This window comes from Budorcas taxicolor, chromosome 1 (assembly GCF_023091745.1).
Source record: "Budorcas taxicolor isolate Tak-1 chromosome 1, Takin1.1, whole genome shotgun sequence".
NCBI lineage: Eukaryota > Metazoa > Chordata > Mammalia > Artiodactyla > Bovidae > Budorcas > Budorcas taxicolor.
The window spans coordinates 196602201-196628958 of NC_068910.1; the positions used below are offsets into that span (position 1 = coordinate 196602201).

The 26758-nt window shown below is 36.3% G+C and overlaps 1 protein-coding gene across 1 annotated transcript in view; it reads left to right on the top strand.

The window, feature by feature from the left end:
- Positions 1–26758, top strand: part of STAG1 (stromal antigen 1) — a 465665-nt gene that overhangs the window by 152262 nt on the left and 286645 nt on the right. The window contains exon 4 of the mRNA XM_052642913.1: positions 9658–9822. Within this exon, the coding sequence (XP_052498873.1) occupies positions 9658–9822 (165 nt within the window). The remainder of the gene's footprint in view (positions 1–9657; positions 9823–26758) is intronic.

A 26758-nucleotide genomic window follows, 5' to 3' on the forward strand; every position in this document is an offset into this window, starting at 1 on the left:
TAAGGCATTAGTAACCTCCTAATTAAGGGAAAGACTCAGGTTTTTTTTTTTTTTTTTCTATTAACTCATTTAAATTGAAGCATAGTTGATCTGTAATACTGTTTCACGTATGCAACAAAGTGATTCATGTTATATACTTGAGATTATTTTCCATTATAGGTTATTATAAGATATTGAATATATTTTTAGTGCTTACAGTAAATCCTTCTTGCTTATCTGTTTTAGTTGTTTGTATCTATTAATTCCATATTCCTAATTTATTCTTTCCCCTTTGGTAACCACGTTTGTTTTCTACATCTGTGAGTATGTTTCTGTTCTGTATATAAATACATTTGTATTTGTTTTTCAGATTCCACATATGAGTGATATCATATAATATTTGTTTTTCTCTTACTTTATTAAATATAATATTCTCCAGGTACATCTGTGTGGCTGCAAATGGTAATATTTCTTGTTGTGCCTGGGCAGCACTGCATTATATATGTGTGCCACATCTTCTTAAGCCAGCTGACTGTCGAGGGATACTTCGGTTGTTTCCATGTCTTGACTTTTGTATTTAGTGGTGCTGTGGAGATTGGGATGGATATATCTTTTTGAGTTGGAGTTTTCATTTTTCTCCTGATTTATACCCAAGAGTGGAATTGCTGGATCATACAATGGCACCCCACTCCAGTACTCTTGCCTGGAAAATCCCATGGACAGAGGAGCCTGGTGGGCTGCAGTCCATGGGACCTCTAAGAGTCGGACACGACTGAGCAACTTCTCTTTCACTTTTCACTTTCATGCATTGGAGAAGGAAATGGCAACCCACTCCAGTGTTCTTGCCTGGAGAATCCCAGGGACGGGGGAGCCTGGTGGGCTTCCTTCTATGGGGTCGCACAGAGTCGGACACAACTGAAGCGACTTAGCAGCAGCAGCATGGTAGCTTCATTTTTAGGTTTTTTGTTTGTTTAAGGAACCTCCATACTGTACGATGTGACTGTATCAGTTTATATAACCATCAGCAGTGTAGGAGGGTTCCCTTTTCTCCAGATCTTTTTCACCATTTATTTCTAGACTTGTGTTGTATTTCTTTATAGTGAAATGAAATATCAGAAAGAGAAAGCTTAAGAAAAATCCCATTTAAAGCTGTGTCAAAAATTACCAAAAATAAACTTAACCAAGTTGAAAGGCCTATATGCAGAAGATGATAATACATTGATAAAGGAAACTGAAAGTGATTTAAAGAAATTGAAAGATATCCCATGCTCCTCAATTGGAAGAATTAGTAGTTAAAATGTCCATAGTACCCAAAGGAGTCCACAGATTTAATGCAATCTATATCAGGTCAGGAAGCAACAGTTAGAACTGGACATGGAACAACAGACTGGTTCCAAACAGGAAAAGGAGTACGTCAAGGCTGTATATTGTCACCCTGCTTATTTAACTTCTATGCAGAGTATATCATGAGAAACGCTGGACTGGAAGAAACACAAGCTGGAATCAAGATTGCCAGGAGAAATATCAATCACCTCAGATATACAGATGACACCACCCTAATGGCAGAAAGTGAAGAGAAACTAAAAAGCCTCTTGATGAAAGTGAAAGAGGAGAGTGAAAAAGTTGGGTTAAAGCTCAACATTCAGAAAATGAAGATCATGGCATCTGGTCCCATCACTTTATGGGAAATAGAAGGGGAAACAGTGGAAACCGTGTCAGACTTTATTTTTTTGGGCTCCAAAATCTCTGCAGATGGTGATTGCAGCCATGAAGTTAAAAGACGCTTACTCCTTGGAAGAAAAGTTATGACCAACCTAGATAGTATATTCAAAAGCAGAGACATTCCTTTCCCGACTAAGGTTCGTCTAGTCAAGGCTATGGTTTTTCCAGTAGTTATGTATGGATGTGAGAGTTCGACTGTGAAGAAGGCTGAGTGCCGAAGAATTGATGCTTTTGAACTGTGGTGTTGGAGAAGACTCTTGAGAGTCCCTTGGACTGCAAGGAGATCCAACCAGTCCATTCTGAAGGAGATCAGCCCTGGGATTTCTTTGGAAGGAATGATGCTAAAGCTGAAACTCCAGTACTTTGGCCACCTCATGCGAAGAGTTGACTCATTGGGAAAGACTCTGATGCTGGGAGGGATTGGGGACAGGAAGAGAAGGGGACAACAGAGGATAAGATGGCTGGCTGGCATCAAGGACTCGATGGACGTGAGTCTGAGTGAACTCCAGGAGTTGGTGATGGACAGGGAGGCCTGGTGTGTTGCGATTTATGGGGAAAGTGTTTGGGAACTTCTTTTTAGTCCAGCCACTGAACTGGTCGTTATCAGTTATTCCATACAATTTACTTTAGTTGCACATCACAATTCAGTCGAGGAATGGTTTGTGATTGTTGTGTAGAATAAAAGACGAGACTTGAAAATGACGGTTTTTTATGATCTGCAGGCAGATTATGAGGCACCCACTTATCAAGCCTTTCTACCTTTCCAATTTGCTTCAAATGCCTAATGACTGTAGAATGGTTGATACTCAGTTCTTTGACAGCTTCATGTGTAGTTGTAAGAGGATTGCCTTCAATGATTGCTCTCAGTTAGTTGTTGTCTGTTTCTGATGGTTGGGCACTGTACTCCTCATCTTCAAGGCTCTTGTGTAATGTGCAAAACTTCTTAAACCACTAGTGCCCTGTATGTTCGTTAGGAGTTCCTGGGCCAGATGAATTGTTGATGTTGTGAGTTGTCTCTGATGCTTTTATGACCCATTTTGAACTCAAATTTAAAAAAGAATTGCTCAAATTAGTTTTCTGTCTAAAAAAATATAAAATAAAGAGCAAGTGTTAAGTCATTAGGAAAGAAAGTGAGAAATGTACATTTTAATGATGTATATGATAAGCACATGTATTTTACAGTGTATTCCAACATCAAACAGCAAAGTTCAACAATGCAAAACCATGTTTACTTTTGCACCATCGTAATAGCTTTGTGAGGATAGAGGTTATGGTGTTGGATTGTACAAGATTGGAGAGTCTAATCAGAAGAGAAATCTTCACCAGTAATTCAAACAGAAAAATGTAATGTGAGAAATTATCATTTGTTGAAATTCTTTAATCATTTATCATTCGAGGATTATGAATTAAGACAACTAAGTATCTCTCTATTAGAGTGGCTGAAATCTAAGAACCTGGCAATACCAATTTCCTGGCACGAATTCGAAGCAACAGAAGCTGGAGCTCATTGCTGGTTAGAATGTGAAATGGTGTTGCCACTTTGGAAGACTGTGGAAGTTTTGTACTAAGCTAAACATAGTTTTACTGTATGATATGGTAATCCTAGAGGTTTGCACAATGGATTTGGAAGTTTTGTTTATACAAAACTCTGCATGTAAATTCTTATAGAAGTTTTATTCCTAACTGCTAAAAATGGTGGGCAGGATGTCCACTGTTAGGTAACTGGATGACAAAACATGGTACATGCATACGGTGGAATATTGTTTACAGATAAACAGAAATGAGCTATTTAACCTCTAAAAGACATGGATCAATATTTAATTTGTTTTGGTAAGATGAAAAATACCAGTATGAAAATGTATGCTGTGTGACTACAATTATATGAGTGTGTAAAAGACAAAACAGTAGTGGTGATTAAAAAATATTTTTTGGAGTTTGCCAAGGGAAAGTGGGAGGGTTAAATGTGAACAATAGGCATTTTTAAGGTAGTGAGACTTTTTTCTGTTATTCCATAATTGTGCATTCATGACACTATGTATTTGTCAAAAATCATTGAACTTTTCATAAAAAGTGAATTTTATTAATTCACATGTTTAAAAAATCATTTATAAGGTTGGGGGGATACCAGGAAGAAATGTAGAGTGTATCAATATCATCTAAGTCTGTTGCTGACTTTAGTAACTTTGGAAATGAGTCTGTAAGACTAAAGTCAAAGAAAATTGCTGTACACAATGCATCAAAGAGCTGCAATCTAGTTCATAAAATTGTTTCCCATGAGATAGGGCTTAAAATACTGCTAGGGCTTAAAATACTGCTGTATAAGTACACTGATGAGAGCCAGATTTCTCGCTGTTGGAGTGGGAGTTTGTAGATGAGTATGGGGAAGAAGCATCCATATGTTAATGGATTAGATTTGGAGATACCAGTTTCAAAAAAAGTTTGCTTAACTTAATATAGATAACAGATCATTGCATACAGAAATATTTGTAGTTATGTATATATATATGGAACATACATTTCATTGTTTTGCTCACTTAAGGGCCTAGAAGCAAGGGCACTCAGTATCAAGGAGCAAAACCTAGTGCCCAGATCTTTATTCCTAATAAAATTCTCTAATAAAAGGAACAAGGACTATTACCTGATTCTAAAACTGGAAAACAGAATATACAGTATGAGCATGGAGAATGTTGTGCTGCCAGAAAGTAACAAAGTACTAAATAAAAAATACACATAATGGAGTATGTGTATATTTATCACACAATAATATGTCAGAAGGACAAAGGAGACAAAACTGAAAGATCTCTCAGTGGCCAAAGCTGAAACAAGTTGAACAACAAAATAAAATAATATTTAATTGTAATCCAAAATAACTGTTGACGGATCTACATTAGTATACATGATTGAATGAATGAGAGAGAATAGAGAAATCTCCCATGCTAAAAGAATATCAAACAGTATGTATAAAGGCTCGATCTCCAAGGAGGTGGAGCATAGCTCCTCACTCCTTCAATGTGGAATGCACATAGTGACTTTCTTCCAAACAGTGAAGTATGGAGACAAGAGTAAAAGTAACTTTACAGTGGAAAACCTGACAAATATCACCTCTGCCAATTGATTAACAGGTCAGCATTAAGAGTGATAAGTCATGTGTTAGACTATACCCTTAATTGTGAGGTGACAAAAGATAAAGGTGACACTTTAACTCTTATATCTTCCTCTCCAAACCCATAATTCCAGTCTGGTTGTGAGAAAAACATCAGACAAACCCCAGTTGAGGAATGTTGTATAAAATACCTGTACAACATAAAATACTTGTCCAAAGTTCCTTAAAATTTTCAAGGTTACCACAAACCAGGAAAGAATAAAAACTGTTGCAGCCAAGAGGAGCTTAGGGAGACATGATGTGAATATGTCTAAGAGCCCTTGGGTGGGCTTCTAGAACAGATCATTAAAAAAAAAAACTAGGAAAATCTGAATTAAATATGGACTTTTGTTAATGTATCAAGAGTGGTTCATTAATTGTAACATATATCATATAAATAGTAAGGTGTTAATAATAGATCTAATTAGATACGATATATGTGGGGGTTCCTTTTACTGTCTTCACAACTTTATTTTATTATAGCTAACAGTGTTCTAAAACTAATTTATTTTAAAATAAGCAGTAAATTTATTATGTATTAATTCACACACACAAATAGAGGTCAGGCTATTAACTATAATATCAAGAGGAGTGAGAGAGTACTTTGAAGAATATAAGAATAGAGAATGATGGGAGTGTGTCCTGTGAGCAGGAAGAGAAGTCCCACTATGCTGTGCTTTGTAGTGTTCCTCTAGGGCATTTGAGTTATAAAGCTTACCTTTGCAGCGGATGGCAAGAGAAATGTTTACCGAATCCAGTTCCAGCGTCACAAAGTGGGGCAAAATAGAGTACATTTGGAGAACAGTAAATTGATAACCAAAACAGTCTGGTATGAGAGAGAACTAAACCACTCAAGAAAGCATATAAAGATTGAGAAGATGCTTAGCAGAGACCTAAGGTAACACTGACAGGGAAGGAATATAGGGAGGGAAGAGATATCTGAAACACATAGGGATAATGTGGCTTGCTGGGAGAGTTGCAAAAAAATGTCTATTAAATTTAGCAACATTAATTTTACTGGTGAATTTGGTCAGTAACTCTAGTGTGTTTATATATAAGTGAAATTTATGGGAATGATAACAATAGTGACTGCAAGCTACTCTATCTTGACTCTAAAGGTGAGACATAGATAAGGTGATATCAGGTGTTGACTTTTCTTTGTAAGTTGGGGGCATGGCATGGGATGGGTTGTTAATTGAAGATTGTGCCTTGTCTAACTCAATGAAACTATGAGCTGTGCCCTGTAGGGCCACCCAAGTTGGATGGGTCATGGTGGAGAGTTCTGGCAAAATGTGGTCCACTAGAGAACTGAATGATAAACCACTTCAGTATTCTTGCCTTGAGAACCCCATGAACATTGGGAAAAGGCAGAAAGATAGGACACTGGAAGATGAACTCCCCAGGTTGATAGGTGCCCAATATGCTACTGGAGAAGAGTGGAGAAATACTCCAGAAAGAATGAAGAGAAAGAGCCAAAGCAGAAGAAAAACCCAGTTGTGGACTGACTGGTAATGGAAGTAAAGTATGATGCTGTAAAGAACAATGTTGCATAGATACCTGGAATGTTAGGTCCATGAATCAAGGTAAATTGGAAGTGATCAAACAGGAGATGGAAAGAGTGAACATAGACTTTTTAGGAATCAGGGAACTAAAATGGACCAGAATGGGCAAATTTAATTCAGATGACCATTAGATCTACTACTCTGGGCAGGAATCCCATAGAAGAAATGGAGTAGCCATCACAGTCAACAGAGGAGTCGGAAATGCAGTGCTTAGGTGCAATTTCAAAAACAACAGAATGATCTTTGTTGATTTCCACGGCAAACCATTCAGTATCACAGTAACCCAAGTCTATACCCCAACCAGTAATGCTGAAGAAGCTGAGGTTGCATGATTATATGAAGTTCTACAAGATCCTTTAGAACTAACACCCCAGAAAGATGTCCTTTTCATCATAGACTGGAATGCAAAAGTAGAAAGTCAAAAGATACCTGGGGTAATAGGCAAGTTTGGCCTTGGAGTAGAAAATGAAGCAGGGCAAAGACTTACAGAGTTTTGCCAAGAGAATGTACTGGTCATAGCAAACACCTTCTTCCAAAAAGACAAGAGCCGTATCTATACATGGACATCACTAGATGGTCAACAGCAAAATCAGATTGATTATATTCTTTGCAGCCAAAGATGAAGAAGCTCTATACAGTCGGCAAAAAGAAGACCGGGAACTGACTGTGGCTCAGATCATGAACTCCTTATTGCCAAATTCAGACTTAAACTGAAGAAAACAGGGAAAACGCCATTCAGGTATGACCTAAATCAAATCCCTTAAGATTACACAGTGGAAGGGACAAATAAATTCAAGAGATTAGATCTGATAGACAAACTGCCTGGAGAACTATGGACAGCAGTTTGTGACATTGTACAGGAGACAGGGATCAAGACCATCCCCATGGAAAAGAAATGCAAAAAAGCAAAATGGCTGTCTGGGGAGGCCTTACAAATAGCTGTGAAAAGAAGAGAGGCGAAAAGCAAAGGAGAAAAGGAAAGATACAGCCATCTGAACGCAGAGTTCCAAAAACAGCAAGGAGATAGAAGAAAGCCTTCCTTAGTGATGAATACAGAGAAATGGAAAACAACAGAATGGGAAAGACTAGAGATCTCTTGAAGAAGATTAGAGATACTGAGGGAACATTTCATGCAAAGATGGGCACAATAAAGGACAGAAATGGCATGGACCTAATAGAAGCAGAATATAGTAAGAATTGGTGTCAAGAATACACAGAAGAACTATACAAAAAGATCTTAATGACCCATATAACCACGATGATGTGATCACTCACCTCAAGCCAGATATCCTGGAGTGTGAAGCCAAGTGAGCCTTAGGAAGCATCACCACGAACAAAGCTAGCGGAGGTGATGGAATTCCAGTGGAGCTATTTCAAATCCTGAAAGATGATGCTGTGAAAGTGCTGCACTCAATATGCCAGGAAATTTGGAAAACTGAGAATGGCCACAGGAATGGAAAGTGTCCCAATCCCAGAGAAAAGTAATGCTAAAAAGTTGAGACTGCTGCACAATTGCACTCATCTTACACTCTAGCAAAGTAATGCTCCAAATTCTCCAGGCTAGGGTTCAACAGTAAATGAACAGTACCGATGGTAAAGATGGATTTAGTAAAAGCAGAGGAACCAGAGGTCAAATTGCCAACATACATTGGATCATTGAAAAGGCAAGAGAATTCCAGAAAACCTTATGCTTTATTGACTATTCCTAAAGCTGTGACTGTGTGCATCACAGCAAACTGTGGAAAATTCTTAAAGAGATGGGAATACCAGACCACCTTACCTGCTTCCTGAGAAATCCGTATGCAGGTCAAGAAGCAACAGTTAGAACCATGCATGAAATCACAAACTGGTTCTAAATTGGGAAAGGAGTATGTCAGGGCTGTCTGTTGTCACCCTGCTTACGTAACTTCTATGCAGAGTGCATCCTGTCAAATACTGGGCTGGATGAAGCACAAACTGGAATCAAGAATGCTGGGAGAAATATTAGTAATCTCAGATATGCAATTGATACCACTCTTATGGCAGAAAGTGAGAAGGAACTAAAGAGCCTTCTGATGAAAGTGAAAGAGGAGAGTGAAAAAGCTGGCTTAAAACTCAACATTCAGTAAACTAAGATAATGGCATCTCGTCCCATCACTTCATGGCAAATAGAAGGGGAAACAATGGAAATAGTGAGAGGCTTTATTTTTGGGGCTCCAAAATCACTGCAAATGGTGATTGCACTATGAAATTAGAAGATGCTTCCTCCTTTGAAGGAAAGCTCTGACAAACCTAGACAACATATTAGAAAACAGAGGCATTATTTTGCCAACAAAGGTGTGTCTAGTCAAAGCTATCGTTTTTCCAGCAGTCATGTTTGGATCTGCAAGTTGGACCATAAAGAAAGCTGGGTGCCAAAGAACTGATGCTTTTGAACTGTGGTGTTGGAGAACTCTTGAGAGTCCTTTGGTCTGCAGGGATATCAAACCAGTGAATCCTAAAGGAAATCAGTGCTAAATATTCATTGGCAGGATTGATGTTGAAGCTCAAACTCCAATACTTTGGCCATCTGATGCAAAGAAATGACTCACTGGAAAAGCCCCTGATGCTGGGAAAGATTGAAGGGGGGAAAAGAAGGTGACAACAGAGGATGAGATGGTTAGATGGCATCACTAACTCAATGGACATGTTTGAGCAATCTCTGGGAGTTGGTGATCGACAGGGAAACCTATTGTGCTGCAGTCCATGAGCTGGCAAAGAGTCAGACAGGACTGAACGACTGAAATGAACTTACTGAGAAACAAGGCCAGAATATTTGCCGTAGTTTTATTACTTGAGATGGTTCCAAAAATTGTCGATATATATTTGTTGCATGACTGAATAAGAAATATTTTAGTACTTAAGTTGAAGGAGAAGTTGAACATGCAGTTTGTCCAAGTAGCATTTTGTTGAACATGATTTCTGAGGAAGTCTAGTCTTGAGGTTGGTAATAAGAAAATGTCAAGACAGGGTTGTGTTTGGGGACAGGGTTCCAGCACTGTCATTATTGTACAAAATAGTAAATCTTTTTCTTTTCATACCTTGTATAAATTAACTTGTACTTTTCTGTTTGCACTTTTTTTTAAAATCAGTACAAACATTGTAAAGCTTTTGAAGTTATCTCTTACCTATAACAGTGCTAAATTCCCTTTCACAGGCTCAAACATAATTTGAGATCGCTCTCCATAAGGCAAATATGCCTGCATTTAATTTTGCTTTTCTTTTTTTATTCAGTCTACAAATAAGAAACCTCGAAAATCACCAGGAGAGAAGAGTAGAATTGAAGCTGGAGTTAGAGGAACAGGCCGTGGAAGAGCCAATGGGCACCCTCAACAGAATGGTGAAGGGGAACCTGTCACATTATTTGAAGTGGTGAAGCTGGGGAAAAGTGCAATGCAGGTAAATTTTAAGTGTTTCTATTTTACTAATAAAGCAATATAGTGTCAATAACATGTAAAACCTGTTAGTGTATATTTTGACATTTTTATACAATTGTTGATGTGTAGTCAAGTTTACTAAGGGTTTTTCTTTGCTTATTTTGTAAAAGTGTCAGGAAAGGCATATTGTTTAATAGTAAGTTAATGTTACAAATTTTAAATTGCATTATGTTGACTAAAATAATTTGCAGTATAGTAGGAACTGCCTGAGAATTTGTATTGTGTCAATCGTGTATATTTTTAGAATTTGACTTAATGTGAGTAACATGTGTATTGAAGAATATTTGAAAGAAGAAAGGGTATAAAAAAATGCCTAAGTAGTGAATTAGAAATAACCACAGTTAACATTTTAGGGTTATTTGTGTTTGTGTGATCTTTTATAACTTCTTACACTGTTTCTTCTGCCCTCATTCACTCAATAAGTGTCATTAAATAGTCTCGAAGAGCACATCTTTATTGGCTTCTAATTCATTTTAAGGATAAACTATAAGTATTATGATTCCTTTAGTGTGTGTTTACATTTTTAGAATATTTTAAAACTTATTAATCCTTTGTATTTAGTTCCTTACATCTTCTTTTCATTTTAAAGGACTAGAGGTAAAATTATTTTAAGAATATTTCTTAACTCTGTAGTAATAAATACCATTTTATTCTCCAGAATTTGTACTAGTTTATCTTTCACCAGAAGTTTAGCTAGCAATTGGTTATTTTATATTTAAGAATTATTTGGCAATATAGATAAAGACTGTAATTCATTATTTTAATTTCCATTTTTAATTACTAATGATTATATGTTTAATCTTTCTATTTTGTTTTTGCTCATTTTTGATACTTCATTTTTCAATTTAAGTTTGAAAGTTGGGTAATTTATGAAACAGATTTACTTTTAGAGCCAAAAGCAGGCAACTTTCTATTAATATACCTTTTATTTTTTACATGTATTTCTTTTTGAATTCCTTAAGGGAGTTTAATGTATGTTACCGGATTGATTTGTTCAGGAATCTTGGAATTTCGTATGGGAAGGAGAGGGTGTTAGAGTGGTGTGATGATGCTAAATATTGATGATGCTAAGTGGTGAAATATTGAATTCCCAGTTATCCAAAGCAATGGACAACATTAAAGTATATAAGTATAATTTTGAAATATATTAAGTGATTTTTAGCCATTAAGCTTGAGAGTTTCTATTGCAGATACAAACTGCAATAAAAAAATTGTCAACAGGCTATAGAGATATTAATCAAAATCTATTTATTGCCTGCCATCCGTAGGTAAAGACACAAGCAGAAAATCAAGGAAATTAAATTCTAAAATTCCATTTCATTATTTTGCTTTCTTTTTTCATGCAAAAGTTTATTTTTCCATCTTTTGTTTAATATGAATAAAATCTTCAGTATTTATTGTGAAGAAAATTAATCATTTGATTTTGATATACACTAGTGATGAGTATAAGATTTTTTTCTCTTTCACCCATTATGTTCTGTAGTCTTCATCTACATTACTCTTCCCTATCGCTGTTTTCATACTTTATTCTCTTTTTAAATTATTTTGGATTCATATTTTTATAAAGGGTAAAGATTAGTAGTCAGAACCTTGGTACCTTCCAGAATTTGGTTTTAACTCACTTTTTCAACTTTTCTCACTATTCTATTGAAAGTGACCCTATGCATTTTCTATTTTGCTGTAATTTTTTATTATTCTTTTATGTTTTTGTTTCCTAGCTGTATTCATATTAATCTACAAACTGCTGTACTTTTTTTCATTTTATTCAGCACTCTGTTGTGGGCATTTTTTTCCGGTGGATTAACCTTAGAATTTTCAACGTTTATATTATCTAATTAGTTTTCTGTTGGACTGCTTTATTGTTTAAGAAGAATAAGTATATTTAAGATAATTATTTAAGAGTAGTTTTATTCTGTTAAAAATAGTACTACTTTGAAGATCTTTATATATCCTTATGAAATATTGCTTGTAGGAATCCTTTGTAATGTAAATTCCTGAAAGTGGTTACTGAGCGAAAGGAATGCTTAAAAATTCATGTTTAAAAAATTAATGCAGGTCTTTTAATGAAGCTGGCACACTAATTTCAGTGTTTATTATCCCTTCATTTCAAATATAAAGTAATGAAAGACAAAGTGCTAAAAAGAGGGTAGGCATTAATGGGTTTAAAAACTAAATGTTTCTGTGGTTTATATAGAAAAAAACTACCTAGTGGTCAGCCTTAGGTTTAAGGTAGCAGAAGTAATTACTTGTAGCCAGGAGTTTGGATCTTGTATGTTAAAAGGATGTAAAGTGCTTCATGAAGTGTGTATGAATAAAGTTAGGCTTAAAATACATGAAGCCAGGGCCTAATATGAGACCCCATACTTGGAAGGAGATGGAAGAAAGCCACTAATAACTGTTGCATAGGCTAAGGCTTGTGTTTCAGGGGATCATATTAATAAATATCTTTGGTTAGCCTTGAGACTCTGCTTTATGCTTATCATCCATGTAGTTAACTAATAGAGACTCCTTTACTACTCAGGATGGCCCTAGTTTGGATACTGGCTTATGCTAAAACCCCACTTTTTGAAAATCATGAGATGAAGGAAAGGGGAGGACAGACATAGTCCTTATAATCAGGACCTGAATTAAAATGACTACTTTCTTGGTTCGTGAGGGAGTCTTTAAAAATCTCCTGTATCATCTTAGAGCAGGAAGTTCTTTCTAAGCCCACTATACGATCTAGTTCTCCATGAAGTGAGTAGATGGAGCAGAGATAATCTCAAAAACATAGGAAGGGGTAAAAAATAAAAGAAATAAGTATGTTTACGTTTCCATAGAGATGAAAGAAATTCTGCTGCTGCTGCTGCTAAGTTGCTTCAGTTGTGTCCGACTCTGTGTGACTCCGTAGACGGCAGCCCACCAGGCTCCCCCGTCTCTGGGATTCTCCAGGCAAGAACACTGGAGTGGGTTGCCATTTCCATCTCCAATCCATGAAAGTGAAAAGTGAAAGTGAAGTCGCTCAGTCGTGTCCGACTCCTAGCAACCCCATGGACTGCAGCCTACCAGGCTCCTCCATCCATGGGATTTTCCAGGCAAGAGTACTGGAGTGGAGTGCCATTACCTTCTCTGGAAAGAAATTCTACCTAATACTAAAAAGGAAATAAACTTAGTAAATAGGTTTTTCTGAGGTTAAAAAGCCGCATTAGATGCCATCCAAGGAGAATTCAAGAATTGGCATTCATTAGGCATTCATTCAGAATGTAGCCCAGAAATAAAAAAGTAAATATGAAAGAGCAGTTGAGTGACTTTGATGTGGATTGAAAGGGTTCCAGAATATGCAGGGGAAGAATTCCAAGGGAATAGAAGAGACATAGGTTTTGAAGAGGTAGTCTTTTAGAAATTTTCAGTCACATTTCCTCGGATCTAGAGTTTGCTGTCAGGAGTAAGAAAGATAAGTGAATATCATTACACAGGCATTCCTTGTTTGTTTGTTTTTTTTTCCCCCTGAGCTTCGCAGATACTGCATTTTTCACAAATTGAAGGCTTATGGCAACCCTTCATCGAACAAGTCTATAAGCACCATTTTCCCAACAGCATTATCTTTTAATTAAGGTATAGGCAATGATTTTTTAGACACAAATGTTTCTGCACACTTAATATAATATGGTGTGAACATAACTTTTATATAACCTGAGAAACCAAAAATTCATGTGACTCACTGTATTGTAATATTTGCTGTGATGCAGTGGTCTGAAACCAAATCCTTAATAGGTCTAAGGTGTGCCTGTACAGTATAATTGTAGAATATTGAGGCTTGAAAGAAAGTCTTGAAATATTTCATTAAGGAACCTTAATATTTCATTAAGAACCTTTTTGCTGACCACAATGCAAGTAAGATTGAAATATACAAAACAAATTCCCTTTCTACATCACATCATAGTCACAAATCTGGAAAGGCACTTTTAATTATTTCATGTAGTAAAGAGTTAAATAAACTGTTGAAATGTGAATGTTAATAAAAGCAACGACTTCCCGCAAAAGCACTAATTAGCAATAATAGAAGCAATTTAAAGAAAGAAAAATAGCAAACTTAAAGTAATTAGGAAGAAAGGAATAAAAAAAGTAGAAATGCAAATTAAGTAGAAAAAGAAATGATAGGTCTGCTGATTCAAAATACTGGCAATTTGAGTTCAGTACACTTCAAAACTTACAGATTTTATCTTAGGAATGCAAGGGTGGCTTAATGTTAGAAAGTCTTTTACTATTATATAGCACATAATCATATCAAGGGGAAAATTGATGTAGAATGTTTATAAAAATCATTTGATAAAATAGTAGCTGATAGAGTGAACAATAACTCTTTGTGAGTAAACCATCAAGAGGGAAGTTCCATAGTTTGGTAAAGGCTATCACACAAAAACATTGTAGCTCACGTCACACCATTTTTAACAGGGAAGTTTAGATGTATTCTCAGGAATAAGCGCTAGAGTATAGTAGTTGAAAATGTAAAATTATCCGTATTTGCAGAATATGCAATTGTCTATGTAGGAGTTTCAATATAACCTAGACTATTGGACTAATGAGTATTCAGTAAGACTCCTAGAGAGAAAATTAACACTATAAGAAAAATCAGCATTCTGTAAAGTAGTAATAAACAGTTAGAACACTTTAGAGCAAACAGTAGGCCATTTAAGAAAATAGGAAGAAGAGTGAATAAAATTTGACATGAAATAGATTAAAATTCTGTTTCATACTCTTCATTTGAGTAGCATAAAAGTATCTGGAAAGTACTAAAAGTCAGTAAGGAAGCAGAGTACCAACTAGTGGGAGTACAAATCTGTATAACCCCTTTGGAGAAAAATTTGACAGTATCAAGAAAGGTTAAGTGATCTATTCATTTTTCCTTCATTTAGCAACTATTTAATGAGTACCTACACTGTGGGCAACACGTTTTTCTTTCTTATGTCTTTCTTTTTTTAACTGGGATACTTTGAATAAAGGGAATTTAATTCCTAGGTATAACTTCTAGAGAAAATTTTATGTAGTTTTATAGATGAGGCTCATACAGTAATTTCTGTTGTTAATTTGTAATAGTGAAAAGAAAGACAAAGGAAGTAAAAGTCTGTGAACAGAACAATTGATAAATAAAATGCGGTATATTCAGACAGTTAAATTTTCTATAACAGTTAAAACTTGTGTGAACTAGAGCTTTAGGTACCATTATGGGCAGATTTTAGAAATGCATTTTAAGGGACAAAGCAAGCTGCAGAATGATGCATAATATATAGTACTACTTATATAAACACATACCTAAAGGGATCAAACAGGTGTATTTGGACCACTATACAATAACCGGAAAAAGAAGCAGAAAGAAACAAATATGGCTGTAAAATATTAACTGTTGTTGAAACTGGATGGTTTATACCTTCTTATCTATCTTATTATTTGAAATAAAAGTGATAGTATATTGCCAATATATTTGAAAAATGATTGTATCCCGTCCCCTTTGGAGAAGTGACTTGTGAAGGCTTTGGAAAGATTGGTTTTAAAGACCCTAGTTTCTTTTATTTATCCAGTATTCCATAAACCTTTGACTCCTACAACTATTTATGACCATTTTGTATTTTAGTCTTTTCTCCTTACTGGAATTGTGAAAAATCAACTTTACTGGCTTAATAGATATTTGCTATATACCTCCTGTAATTGGATGTTGTGCTAGATATTTCCTGAATGTATAGAAATAAAACCACAGGTTTTCTCTCGTGGGGAACAGGTATTACAGAATACTTTAATAAAACAGATATATAGAATAGGTTGAAAACACTAAAAATTCACTTGCACCTGTCTAGAGGACAGGGTTATTATGGAAATCTTGCCTGTATAACTGAAAAAAAATGTGATCTGAGACATGAAGGATGAAAAGGAGTTAGCTAGGAGGTTAGCAGAGGGAACTTCTTATAGCAGAAATGCAACACACAAAGATAAAATCTCTACCCCTACAATGGAAGCCATAAGATGTCCATAAGAGTAGAACTAAAAGAGGCTAGATTCTAAACATTTAGCTTTTTTGTGAAATTGATGGCATTTTAGTAAGAAAATGAGATGATCATATTAGCATTTTTGAAGTACCTTTCTGGAAACAGTTTAGGTGATGATTTGGGGTGTGTGAGGTTGGAAGCAGAGAGACTAGTTAGGAGGCTTTTTTTTTTTTTAATGCAATTCGTAAGTAATGAAAGTTTGAATTTATAGAGTCAGTGAAGGGGAAGAGGAAGAGAAAGGGACTGATTCCATAAATATTAAGGCTGCAAGATACTTCTGAAAGATGAGAAAGAGGACAGATTCAAAGGTAATTCCTATTTGTTTGACTTGGGGATATTCACTGAAAGGAAATTTGTAAGTATATAGGTGTTAATGATGGGTATGGGAATAGTTTGGTTTGGACATTTTGCCATTTAGGTGCATGACACTGACTACATACTGAATTTTGGAACATTCAAGCTATTATTCTGTTATTTGTTGCTTTAGTAGTTATGAAGTAGTATTATAATGAATTCCTATAATCCATTTGTATTTGCATTTTGTACCCCAGACTTCATCTAAAAAAGTTGGGCTACAGTTGATTCATTCAACAGAAATTCATTGAGAGCTCTTGTTTAAGGCATTGGGTTAGATACAAGAGATACAGTATGAACTAAGCTTGTCTGACCCTTCCCTTCATAGACTTTCTAACCATAGATGGGAGAGGAAATTCTGCATAAAAGTCAAATGGTCTGTTAATATTCTATTATAAATTGTTGATTAATGCTAAGAAAACTCCATTTGGTCTTAATGTACAGATATAATAAATTTTGTGAATAAGGAAGTGGATTAAGCCTATAAGTGAAGTATACTCAGTGGCTCAGCTTGGCTTCCTATTTGCTTTAGACAGATGACTATGAAGATAAAACTGATTTTGTCTGTTGAAGTTGTGATTGGGAAAGACACAGGTATCTTAGGGCGTTAGTCTGTGATTAGTCATACTCTTTTAAGGAGGAAACTTTGTTCTGATGCTAAATAAAAGTATAAACTTTTACAGGACATTCGTTTCTTTTAGTACCCAACTTACAAATGGGTTAGATGCCAGATCTCAAGGTATCAAATGCAGGGGAGTTCTCCCCCAAGGTTTGTGTAGGTGAGTTTTACTTACTTTATGATGACACCAAGAAAAGTGAAAAAGCACCTATGAGTTTATTAAAATTACACCTGTTAACTTCTGTTTCAACTGACTGTTAGGTAGTGACTGTATGAGAATTAAATACTTTTCTGAGCTGTTAATTGAATGGATTAATATGTCCATAATAGTTTTTAAATTTCTGAATGTTCATTAAAAGCTTAAAAGTTTTAAGTATTAAAATAGCTGACTCTTGAGAGTCCCTTGGACTGCAAGGAGATCCAACCAGTCCATCCTAAAGGAGATCAGTCCTGGGTGTTCATTGGAGGGACTGATATTGAAGCTTAAACTCCAATACTTTGGCCACCTTATGAGAAGAGCTGACTCATTTGAAAAGAGCCGGATGCTGGGAAAGATGAGGGCAGGAGGAGAAGGGGATGACAGAGGATGAGATCGTTGGATGGCATCACTGACTCGATGGACATGGGTTTGGGTGGACTCTGGGAGTTGGTGATGGACAGGGAGGCCTGGCGTGCTGTGGTTCCTGGGGTCACAAAGAGTTGGACACGACTGAGCGACTGAACTGAAAATAGCTGAAGAATGTCGTAAGAAGTGTAATTATAGAAGAATTGGTAATGAAACAAACCTTAAGAGACAAATACTATTAGAATTTAGAACTATTGTATGAAATGAAAAGGAGAACTTAGAACTATTGCGTGAAATGAAATTTTATAACAAAGATGGTCAGGAAATACTGAAAGAAGGAAATACTACAATGATGATGAGTGAAACCTTATAAAACTAAGCAAATACATAAATACTTGAATAGGATCAATGTATCAGTGTAATATGAGAAATACCTGGTTATAAGTACAAACACTACAGTGACAGGATATTGGGATATAGGACTTAAAAATCATGAAAAAAAATGAAAAGATTTATTCTGATTTTTAACAGTATCATAATAAAATATCTAAACTTAATGTAAAACATTTAGATTAAGTTTAGGTGATGGTAAACGTGGAAAACTGAAAATAGCCATTGTTTAAATAATAGTTTATATCTGTTTCTCTTATATGTAAAATATCTTAGGTGATCTTTGCAATGGCAGTAGGTAGACTGACGGAGCATCAAAATTGTTAATATATTTTAATACTTTAATAATCTGGTGGCTCAGATGGTAAAGCATCTGCATACAATGCGGGAGACCTGGGTTCGATCCCTGGATTGGGAAGATCCTCTGGAGAAGGAAATGGCAACCCACTCCAGTACCCTTGCCTGGAAAATCCCTTGGACGGATGAGTGTGGTAGACTACAGTCCATGGGTCGCAAAGAGTCGGACATGACTGAGCGACTTTCACTTCATTTCACAAGGAATATGTAATCATAACTATAACAGCTATAAGTTTTGATACTTATAGAAAATGAATATTACATAATAGAAAGTCACCACAGCAGCACAATTGTAGTCTCTACCCAAGGTAGCAGACATTGGGTCCTATTTTAAATCCGGTGATTATATTTTCAATCCTATTTCTCATTCCTCTGTCTTGACCCTTGTGGACCTAATATTTCTACTAATGATGATAGCTATCCACATTACATGCTACATATTCCATGAATAAGTTGATGTTTTAGGGATGGGGTGAGGGAGGAAGTCCTTGCTGGTACCAGGCACTGGGCTCTTGAGATGAACTGCTTCATTTTAAACCTCTTAGCTCCTGTAGATAAACCATGCATGAATGGCCACAAGAATGGTCAAAGCCTGTTAAGTAAGTCCTAGCAAGCATACCTTTGTGGACATTGACTGCCTGCAGAGTCCCAAATGTGACGGAAATGTTGTTTGAAGGCCTACCAGTGCAACTAGATGTAATCGTGTTGGTGAACCTGGGTGGCATCCATGAGTTGGAAAAAGAAAATCTGAGTCTTCAGCAAAACACCCACATCACTGCTAGCATGTCTGTGGCTTTTAAACTCAGACTGGGAAGTTGAGCTTCAGTGATTCTTTTGTGACTGCTGCTGGCTAAATTCCAACTATATGCTGGCATTACAAGCAGCCCACCATCTATATTAAGCAGCAACAGAGCGCTTTTTAGAAGACCCTAGATGAGATGGACAGTGGATGAGATGGACATTCCTAGCTCTGCCTATTTTGAGACAAGGGTAGGGTTGAATTACTCTTCTGGGTCTAGAAGTCTCACTGTGTACTTAAGTCCCCTGCTGGTAATCTCTACATGGATAAGAAATCCAGCTCAACTGCCGTGAAACTTTGACAGCTAGTTCCAGTCACTGTGATGGTCCTGCTGGCCATGGTTGTTAGCATTGCAATCCTGCTGATCAACATCAGGAGGAAGTTGGGAAGTACAAGAAGGCAGGAATCCAGGACTGGGAAACTGAATATACACCCCAGCATATGTTTATAGTGGAGAGAGTCAGAGAACAGTGTTCAGACCACTTCAGGGTGAAATTTGATTCTTGACTCAAGGCAGGTATTGTACTTTCTTCTCCACCATCCCGTTCTTCTCACCTACCTGTCTCCATCCTAACAGTTCTTTTCCTAGGACTATCTTTCTTTCTGGCTCTGTGTCCCAACCTCTTTTGAAGACCCATTTCTAATATTCCTTCTTATTCCTAGTCCTTGGATAAGAAATCTGATTCTGTAAAAGCAGACACAATAATGTCATCTTTGATTGTGCTTAAAATAAAAGGTTAAGATTAATTAAGAAGGAACGCAAAAAGGCAAAATGACTGTCTGAGAAGGCCTTACAGATAGCTGAGAAAAGAAGAGAAATGAAAGGCAAAGGAGGAAAAAATATATCCATATGAATGCAGAGTTCCAAAGAATGGCAAAGCCTTCATAAGCGAATCAGTGCAAAGAAATAGAGGAAAACAATAGAACGTGAAAGACTAGAGATGTCTTCATGAAAATTAGAGATACCAAGGGAACATTTCATGCAAAGATGGGCTCAATAAAGGACAGAAACGGTATGGACCTAATAGAAACAGAATATACTAAGAAAAGGTGGAAAGAATACACAGAACTAACGACCCAGATAGCCATGATGATGTGATCTCTCACCTCGAGCCAGATATCCTGGAGTGTGAAGCCAAGTGGGCCTTAGGAAGCATCACTAGGAATAAAGCTTGTGGAGGTGATGGAATTCCAGCTGATTTATTTCAAATCCTAAAAGATGATGCAGTGAAAGTGCTGCACTCAGTATGCCAGCAAATTTGGAATACTCAGCATGGCCACAGGAATAGAAAATGTCAGTTTTCATCCCGAGCCCAAAGAAAGGCAGTTCCAAAGAATGTTCAAGCTACTGTACAATGCACTTATCTCACACGCTCGGAAAGTAATGCTCAAAATTCTCCAAGCTAGGCTTCAACAGTATGTGAACCATGAACTTCCAGATGTTCGAGTTGGATTTAGAAAAGGCAGAGGAACCAGAAATCAAATTGCCAACATCCATTGGATCATAGAAAATGCAAGAGAATTCCAGAAAAACATCTATTTCTGCATCATTGACTATGCCAAAGCCTTTGACTGTGTGGATCACAACAAAATTGTAGAAAATTCTTAAAGACATGGGAATACCAGACCACCTGACCTGCCTCTTGAGAAATCTGTATGAGGTCAAGAAGCAGCAGAACTGGACATGAAATAATAGACTGGTTCCAAATTGGGAAAGGAGTAAGTCAGGGCTTTATATTGTCACCTTGCTTATTTAACTTATATGCAGAGTGTACATTATGTGAAATGCTGGGGTGGATGAAGCACAAGCTGAAATCAAGATTGCAGGGAAAAATATTAGTAATCACAGATATGCATACGACACCACCCTTATGACATAAAGCAGAAAGAAACTAAAGAGCCTCTTGATGAAAGTAAAAGAGGAGAATGAAAATTCTGGCTTAAAACTTAACTCTGAGAAAATGAAGATCACGGCATCCGGTCCCATCGCTTCATGACATATAGATGGGATAAGAATGGAAACAATGACAGACTCTTTTTTTGGGCTCCAAAATCACTGCAGTTAGTGACTACAGCCATTAAATTAAACGATGCTTGCTCCTTGGAAGAAAAGCTATGACAAACCTAGACAGCATATTAAAAAGCAGAAATACTACTTTGCTGACAAAGGTCCATCTAGTAATAGCTATGGTTTTTCTAGTAGTCATGTATGGATGTGAGAGTTGGACCATAAAGAAAGCTGAGCACCAAAGAATTCATGCTTTTGAACTGTGGTATTGGAGAAGACTGTTGAGAGTCCCTTGGACACCAGGAAGATCAAACCAGTCAGTCCTAAAGGAAATCAGTCCTGAATATTCGTTGAAAGGACTGATGCTTATGCTTCAATACCATGGCAACCTGATTGATGTGAAATACTGACTCATTGGAAAAGAAAGAAAGTGAAAGTGAAGTCGCTCAGTCGTGTCCGACTCTTTGCGACCCCGTGGACTGTAGCCCACCAGGCTCCTGCGTCAATGGGGTTCTTCAGGCAAGAACACTGGAGTGGGTTGCCATTTAAAAGACCCTTATTCTGGGAAAGATTGAAAGCAGGAGGAGGACGGGTCAACAGAGAACGAGATGGTCAGATGGCACCACGGACTCGAGGGATCTAAGTTTGAGCAAGCTCCAGGAGTTGGTAATTGGCAGGGAACCCTGGTGTGCTACAGCCCATGGGGTGGCAAAGAGTCTAACATGACTGAGTGACTGAATTGAACTCTTAGTCCAAGGATAAGAAACCTGATTCTTTAAAGGCAGACAAATTAATGTCATCTTTGATTATGTCTAAAATAAAAAGGTTAGGATTACATTCTAGAATCATTTAAAAGTGATGGAATACCTTTTGAAGGCTTAGGTAAATTTAGGTGAGAAATAGCTGTTTCTCAGTACATTACAAAGAGAGAAGTATCATCTTCATCCTGAATTATTTGCTGGTACTACTTATTGATGAGAAGAAAATCTGGCTTCATTTGGGGTTGCATAATGGCCATATCATTGGGGCCAAACCACCAACACATATGCTTCTCACTTGGAATATTAATTTCATTGCCTAAACACATTTTTATTTTTTTGCAGAAGACTGTCAGGAACTGTCAGGGTTTATTCTTCAGCTTACCTCTATTATAGCTGATATTAATAGTGTTTTATTATATTAAAATATTTGTATATACTTTGTCACTAGTATTTTTGTGACTTTCTTAATATTGCAAAGTTAATGAAATTTAGTAAAATGTGAAGAAGACATATAACAAGAGAGAGTTTGAACTTGCATCATAATAATGCCAATAAAAGAAAAGAAACCTATATATATATATATTTTTATCCTGTGTTAGCTTTTACATAAGAGGAAGATGTTTTAAATAGAACTTCAAATAGTAATTAGAGAAATAAAATAGTTTCTTTAGTCATGATATTAACATACCAGGGTACACACATTAGAATCATAGTAACTTAATTTTAACTTCAGAAATGTTCTGCTTTTATAACCCAAGGTTTTTCCCATAAATGATTAAATTTTTATACAGTAATCATTGTTGATCCATTTTATTTTATTTTATTTTTTTTAATAGTGCAACTTAACCCGATTTATTTATTTATTTATTTTTTGGTTTGGCAAAGATTTCTTTTTTTTTTTTGTAATAATTTTTTTTTCCTTTATTTTAATTTACAATACTGTATTGGTTTTGCCATACATTGACATGAGTCAACCACGGGTGTACATGCGTTTCCAAACATGAACCCCCCTCCCACCTCCCTCCCCATAACGTCTCTCTGGGTCATCACCGTGCACCAGCCCCAAGCATGCTGTATCCTGCGTCGGACATAGACTGGCGATTCGATTCTTACATGATAGTATACATGTTTCAATGCCATTCTCCCAAATCATCCCATCCTCTCCCTCTCCCTCTGAGTCCAAAAGTCCGTTATACACATCTGTGTCTTTTTTGCTGTCTTACATACAGGGTCGTCATTGCCATCTTTCTAAATTCCATATATATGTGTTAGTATACTGTATTGGTGTTTTTCTTTCTGGCTTACTTCACTCTGTATAATCGGCTCCAGTTTCATCCATCTCATCAGAACTGATTCAAATGTATTCTTTTTAACAGCTGAGTAATACTCCATTGTGTATATGTACCACAGCTTTCTTATCCATTCATCTGTTGATGGACATCTAGGTTGTTTCCATGTCCTGGCTATTATAAACAGTGCTGCAGTGAACATTGGGGTACATGTGTCTCTTTCAATTCTGGTTTCCTCGGTGTGTATGCCCAGCAGTGGGATTGCTGGGTCATAAGGTAGTTCTATTTGCAATTTTTTAAGGAATCTCCACACTGTTCTCCAAAGTGGCTGTACTAGTTTGCATTCCCACCAACAGTGTAGGAGGGTTCCCTTTTCTCCACACCCTCTCCAGCATTTATTGCTTGCAGATTTTTGGATCGCAGCCATTCTGACTGGTGTGAAGTGGTACCTCATTGTGGTTTTGATTTGCATTTCTCTAATAATGAGTGATGTTGAGCATCTTTTCATGTGTGTGTTAGCCATCCGTATGTCTTCTTTGGAGAAATATCTATTTAGTTCTTTGGCCCATTTTTTGATTGGGTCGTTTATTTTTCTGGAATTGAGCTGCATAAGTTGCTTGTATATTTTTGAGATTAGTTGTTTGTCAGTTGCTTCATTTGCTATATTTTCTCCCATTCAGAAGGCTGTCTTTTCACTTTGCTTATATTTTCCTTTGTTGTGCAGAAGCTTTTAATTTTAATTAGATCCCATTTGTTTATTTTTGCTTTTATTTCCAGAATTCTGGGAGGTGGATCATAGAGGATCCTGCTGTGATTTATGTCGGAGAGTGTTTTGCCTATGTTCTCCTCTAGGAGTTTTATAGTTTCTGGTCTTACATTTAGATCTTTAATCCATTTTGAGTTTATTTTTGTGTATGGTGTTAGAAAGTGATCTAGTTTCATTCTTTTACAAGTGGTTGACCAGTTTTCCGAGCACCACTTGTTAAAGAGATTGTCTTTACTCCATTGTATATTCTTGCCTTCTTTGTCAAAGATAAGGTGTCCATAATGTGTGTGGATTTATCTCTGGGCTTTCTGTTTTGTTCCATTGATCTATATTTCTGTCTTTGTGCCAGTACCATACTGTCTTGATGACTGTGGCTTTGTAGTAGAGCCTGAAGTCAGGCAGGTTGATTCCTCCAGTTCCATTCTTCTTTCTCAAGATTGCTTTGGCTATTCGAGGTTTTTTGTATTTCCATACAAATCTTGAAATTATTTGTTCTAGTTCTGTGAAAAATATGGCTGGTAGCTTAATAGGGATTGCGTTGAATTTGTAAATTGCTTTGGGTAGTATACTCATTTTCACTATATTGATTCTTCCGATCCATGAACATGGTATATTTCTCCATCTATTAGTGTCCTCTTTGATTTCTTTCATCAGTGTTTTATAGTTTTCTATGTATAGGTCTTTAGTTTCTTTAGGTAGATATATTCCTAAGTATTTTATTCTTTTCGTTGCATTGGTGAATGGAATTGTTTCCTTAATTTCTTATTCTACTTTCTCATTATTAGTGTATAGGAATGCAAGGGATTTCTGAGTGTTGATTTTATATCCTGCAACTTTACTATATTCATTGATTAGCTCTAGTAATTTTCTGGTGGAGTCTTTAGGGTTTTCTATGTAGAGGATCATGTCATCTGCAAACAGTGAAAGTTTTACTTCTTCTTTTCCAATTTGGATTCCTTTTATTTCTTTTTCTGCTCTGATTGCTGTGGCCAAAACTTCCAGAACTATGTTGAATAGTAGCGGTGACAGTGGGCACCCTTGTCTTGTTCCTGACTTTAGGGGAAATGCTTTCAATTTTTCACCATTGAGGATAATGTTTGCTGTGGGTTTGTCATATATAGCTTTTATTATGTTGAGGTATGTTCCTTCTATTCCTGCTTTCTGGAGAGTTTTTATCATAAATGGATGTTGAATTTTGTCAAAGGCCTTCTCTGCATCTATTGAGATAATCATATGGTTTTTATTTTTCAATTTGTTAATGTGGTGAATTACATCGATTGATATGCAGATATTGAAGAATCCTTGCATCCCTGGGATAAAGCCCACTTGGTCATGGTGTATGATCTTTTTAATGTGTTGTTGGATTCTGATTGCTAGAATTTTGTTGAGGATTTTTGCATCTATGTTCATCAGTGATATTGGCCTGTAGTTTTCTTTTTTTGTAGTATCTTTGTCAGGTTTTGGTATTAGGGTGATGGTGGCCTCATAGAATGAGTTTGGAAGTTTACCTTCCTCTGCAATTTTCTGGAAGAGTTTGAGGAGAATAGGTGTTAGCTCTTCTCGAAATTTTTGGTAGAATTCAGCTGTGACGCCATCTGGACCTGGGCTTTTGTTTGCTGGAAGATTTCTGATTACAGTTTCAATTTCCGTGCTTGTGATGGGTCTGTTAAGATTTTCTATTTCTTCCTGGTTCAGTTTTGGAAAATTGTACTTTTCTAAGAATTTGTCCATTTCTTCCACGTTGTCCATTTTATTGGCATATAACTGCTGATAGTAGTCTCTTATGATCCTTTGTATTTCTGTGTTGTCTGTTGTGATCTCTCCATTTTCATTTCTAATTTTATTGACTTGATTTTTCTCTCTTTGCTTCTTGATGAGTCTGGCTAATGGTTTGTCAATTTTATTTATCCTTTCAAAGAACCAGCTTTTGGCTTTGTTGATTTTTGCTATGGTCTCTTTTGTTTCTTTTGCATTCATTTCTGCCCTAATTTTTAAGATTTCTTTCCTTCTACTAACTCTGGGGTTCTCCAATTCTTCCTTTTCTAGTTTGTTGATCCATTTTAGATATTTGACTGGGTTATTTTTCAACTCCTTTATTGTTTAAGATTCATGGTCACATATCATTATTTTGTGCCTATGTTAAACTGACATTTGGAACTGTTCCAGACTATTTCATAATCAGTTTAGTGCCTTAAGATGCTTAGGTTATTTGACAACAGTTGTAACAAAGTTCCAAACATAAACTGTATACCTTGCACTTTTTATGTTGCATAGATTTTGAAGTATTAGTATTATTTACTGTTTCTCAAAGATACATGTATATTTACATTTATCTTCTGTTTACCAACCACAGTGGAAAAATGAGCAGGTGAAGACAATCTTGTTCTGCTATTTGTTGAGTGATGTCAATATTTTCAGGAGAAAAGATATTAACGTTAAAGTAAGTTTCTGATTCTTTCCTGAGTCTGTCTAAATCTTAGGGCTTCTCTGGTGGTCAGAAGGTAAAGAATCTAATGAAGGAGATCCAGATTTAATCCCTGGGTCAGGAAGATCCTCTGGAGAATGGAATGTCAATGAATCCACTCCAATATTCTTGCCTGGAGAATTCCATGGATTTTTTACCACCAAAAAATTGTAAAGCAGTCATCTATCAAATAAAAAATAAAGAAAAATTTAAAAACTAAAGAATACTTGAGTGGGTTGCCATTTCCTTCTCCAGGGGTCTTCCTTACCCAGGCATGGAATCAGTGTTTTCTGCATTGGCAGGCAGATTCTTTAATGCTGTGCCCTTAGGGAAGTGTAAATAAAGATGTATTGAGGTATAAATGAGATTTCGTAGCATTTCTTCTTTTGTCCACTTCAATAAATTTGGATTATGTGCTCTTTTTCTTTCTGTATATACTAACTAATCATGTACAAAGCAGAACCTTTCAAAAAATATTTCCAGGATTTGTTTCTAAACTGTTTTAA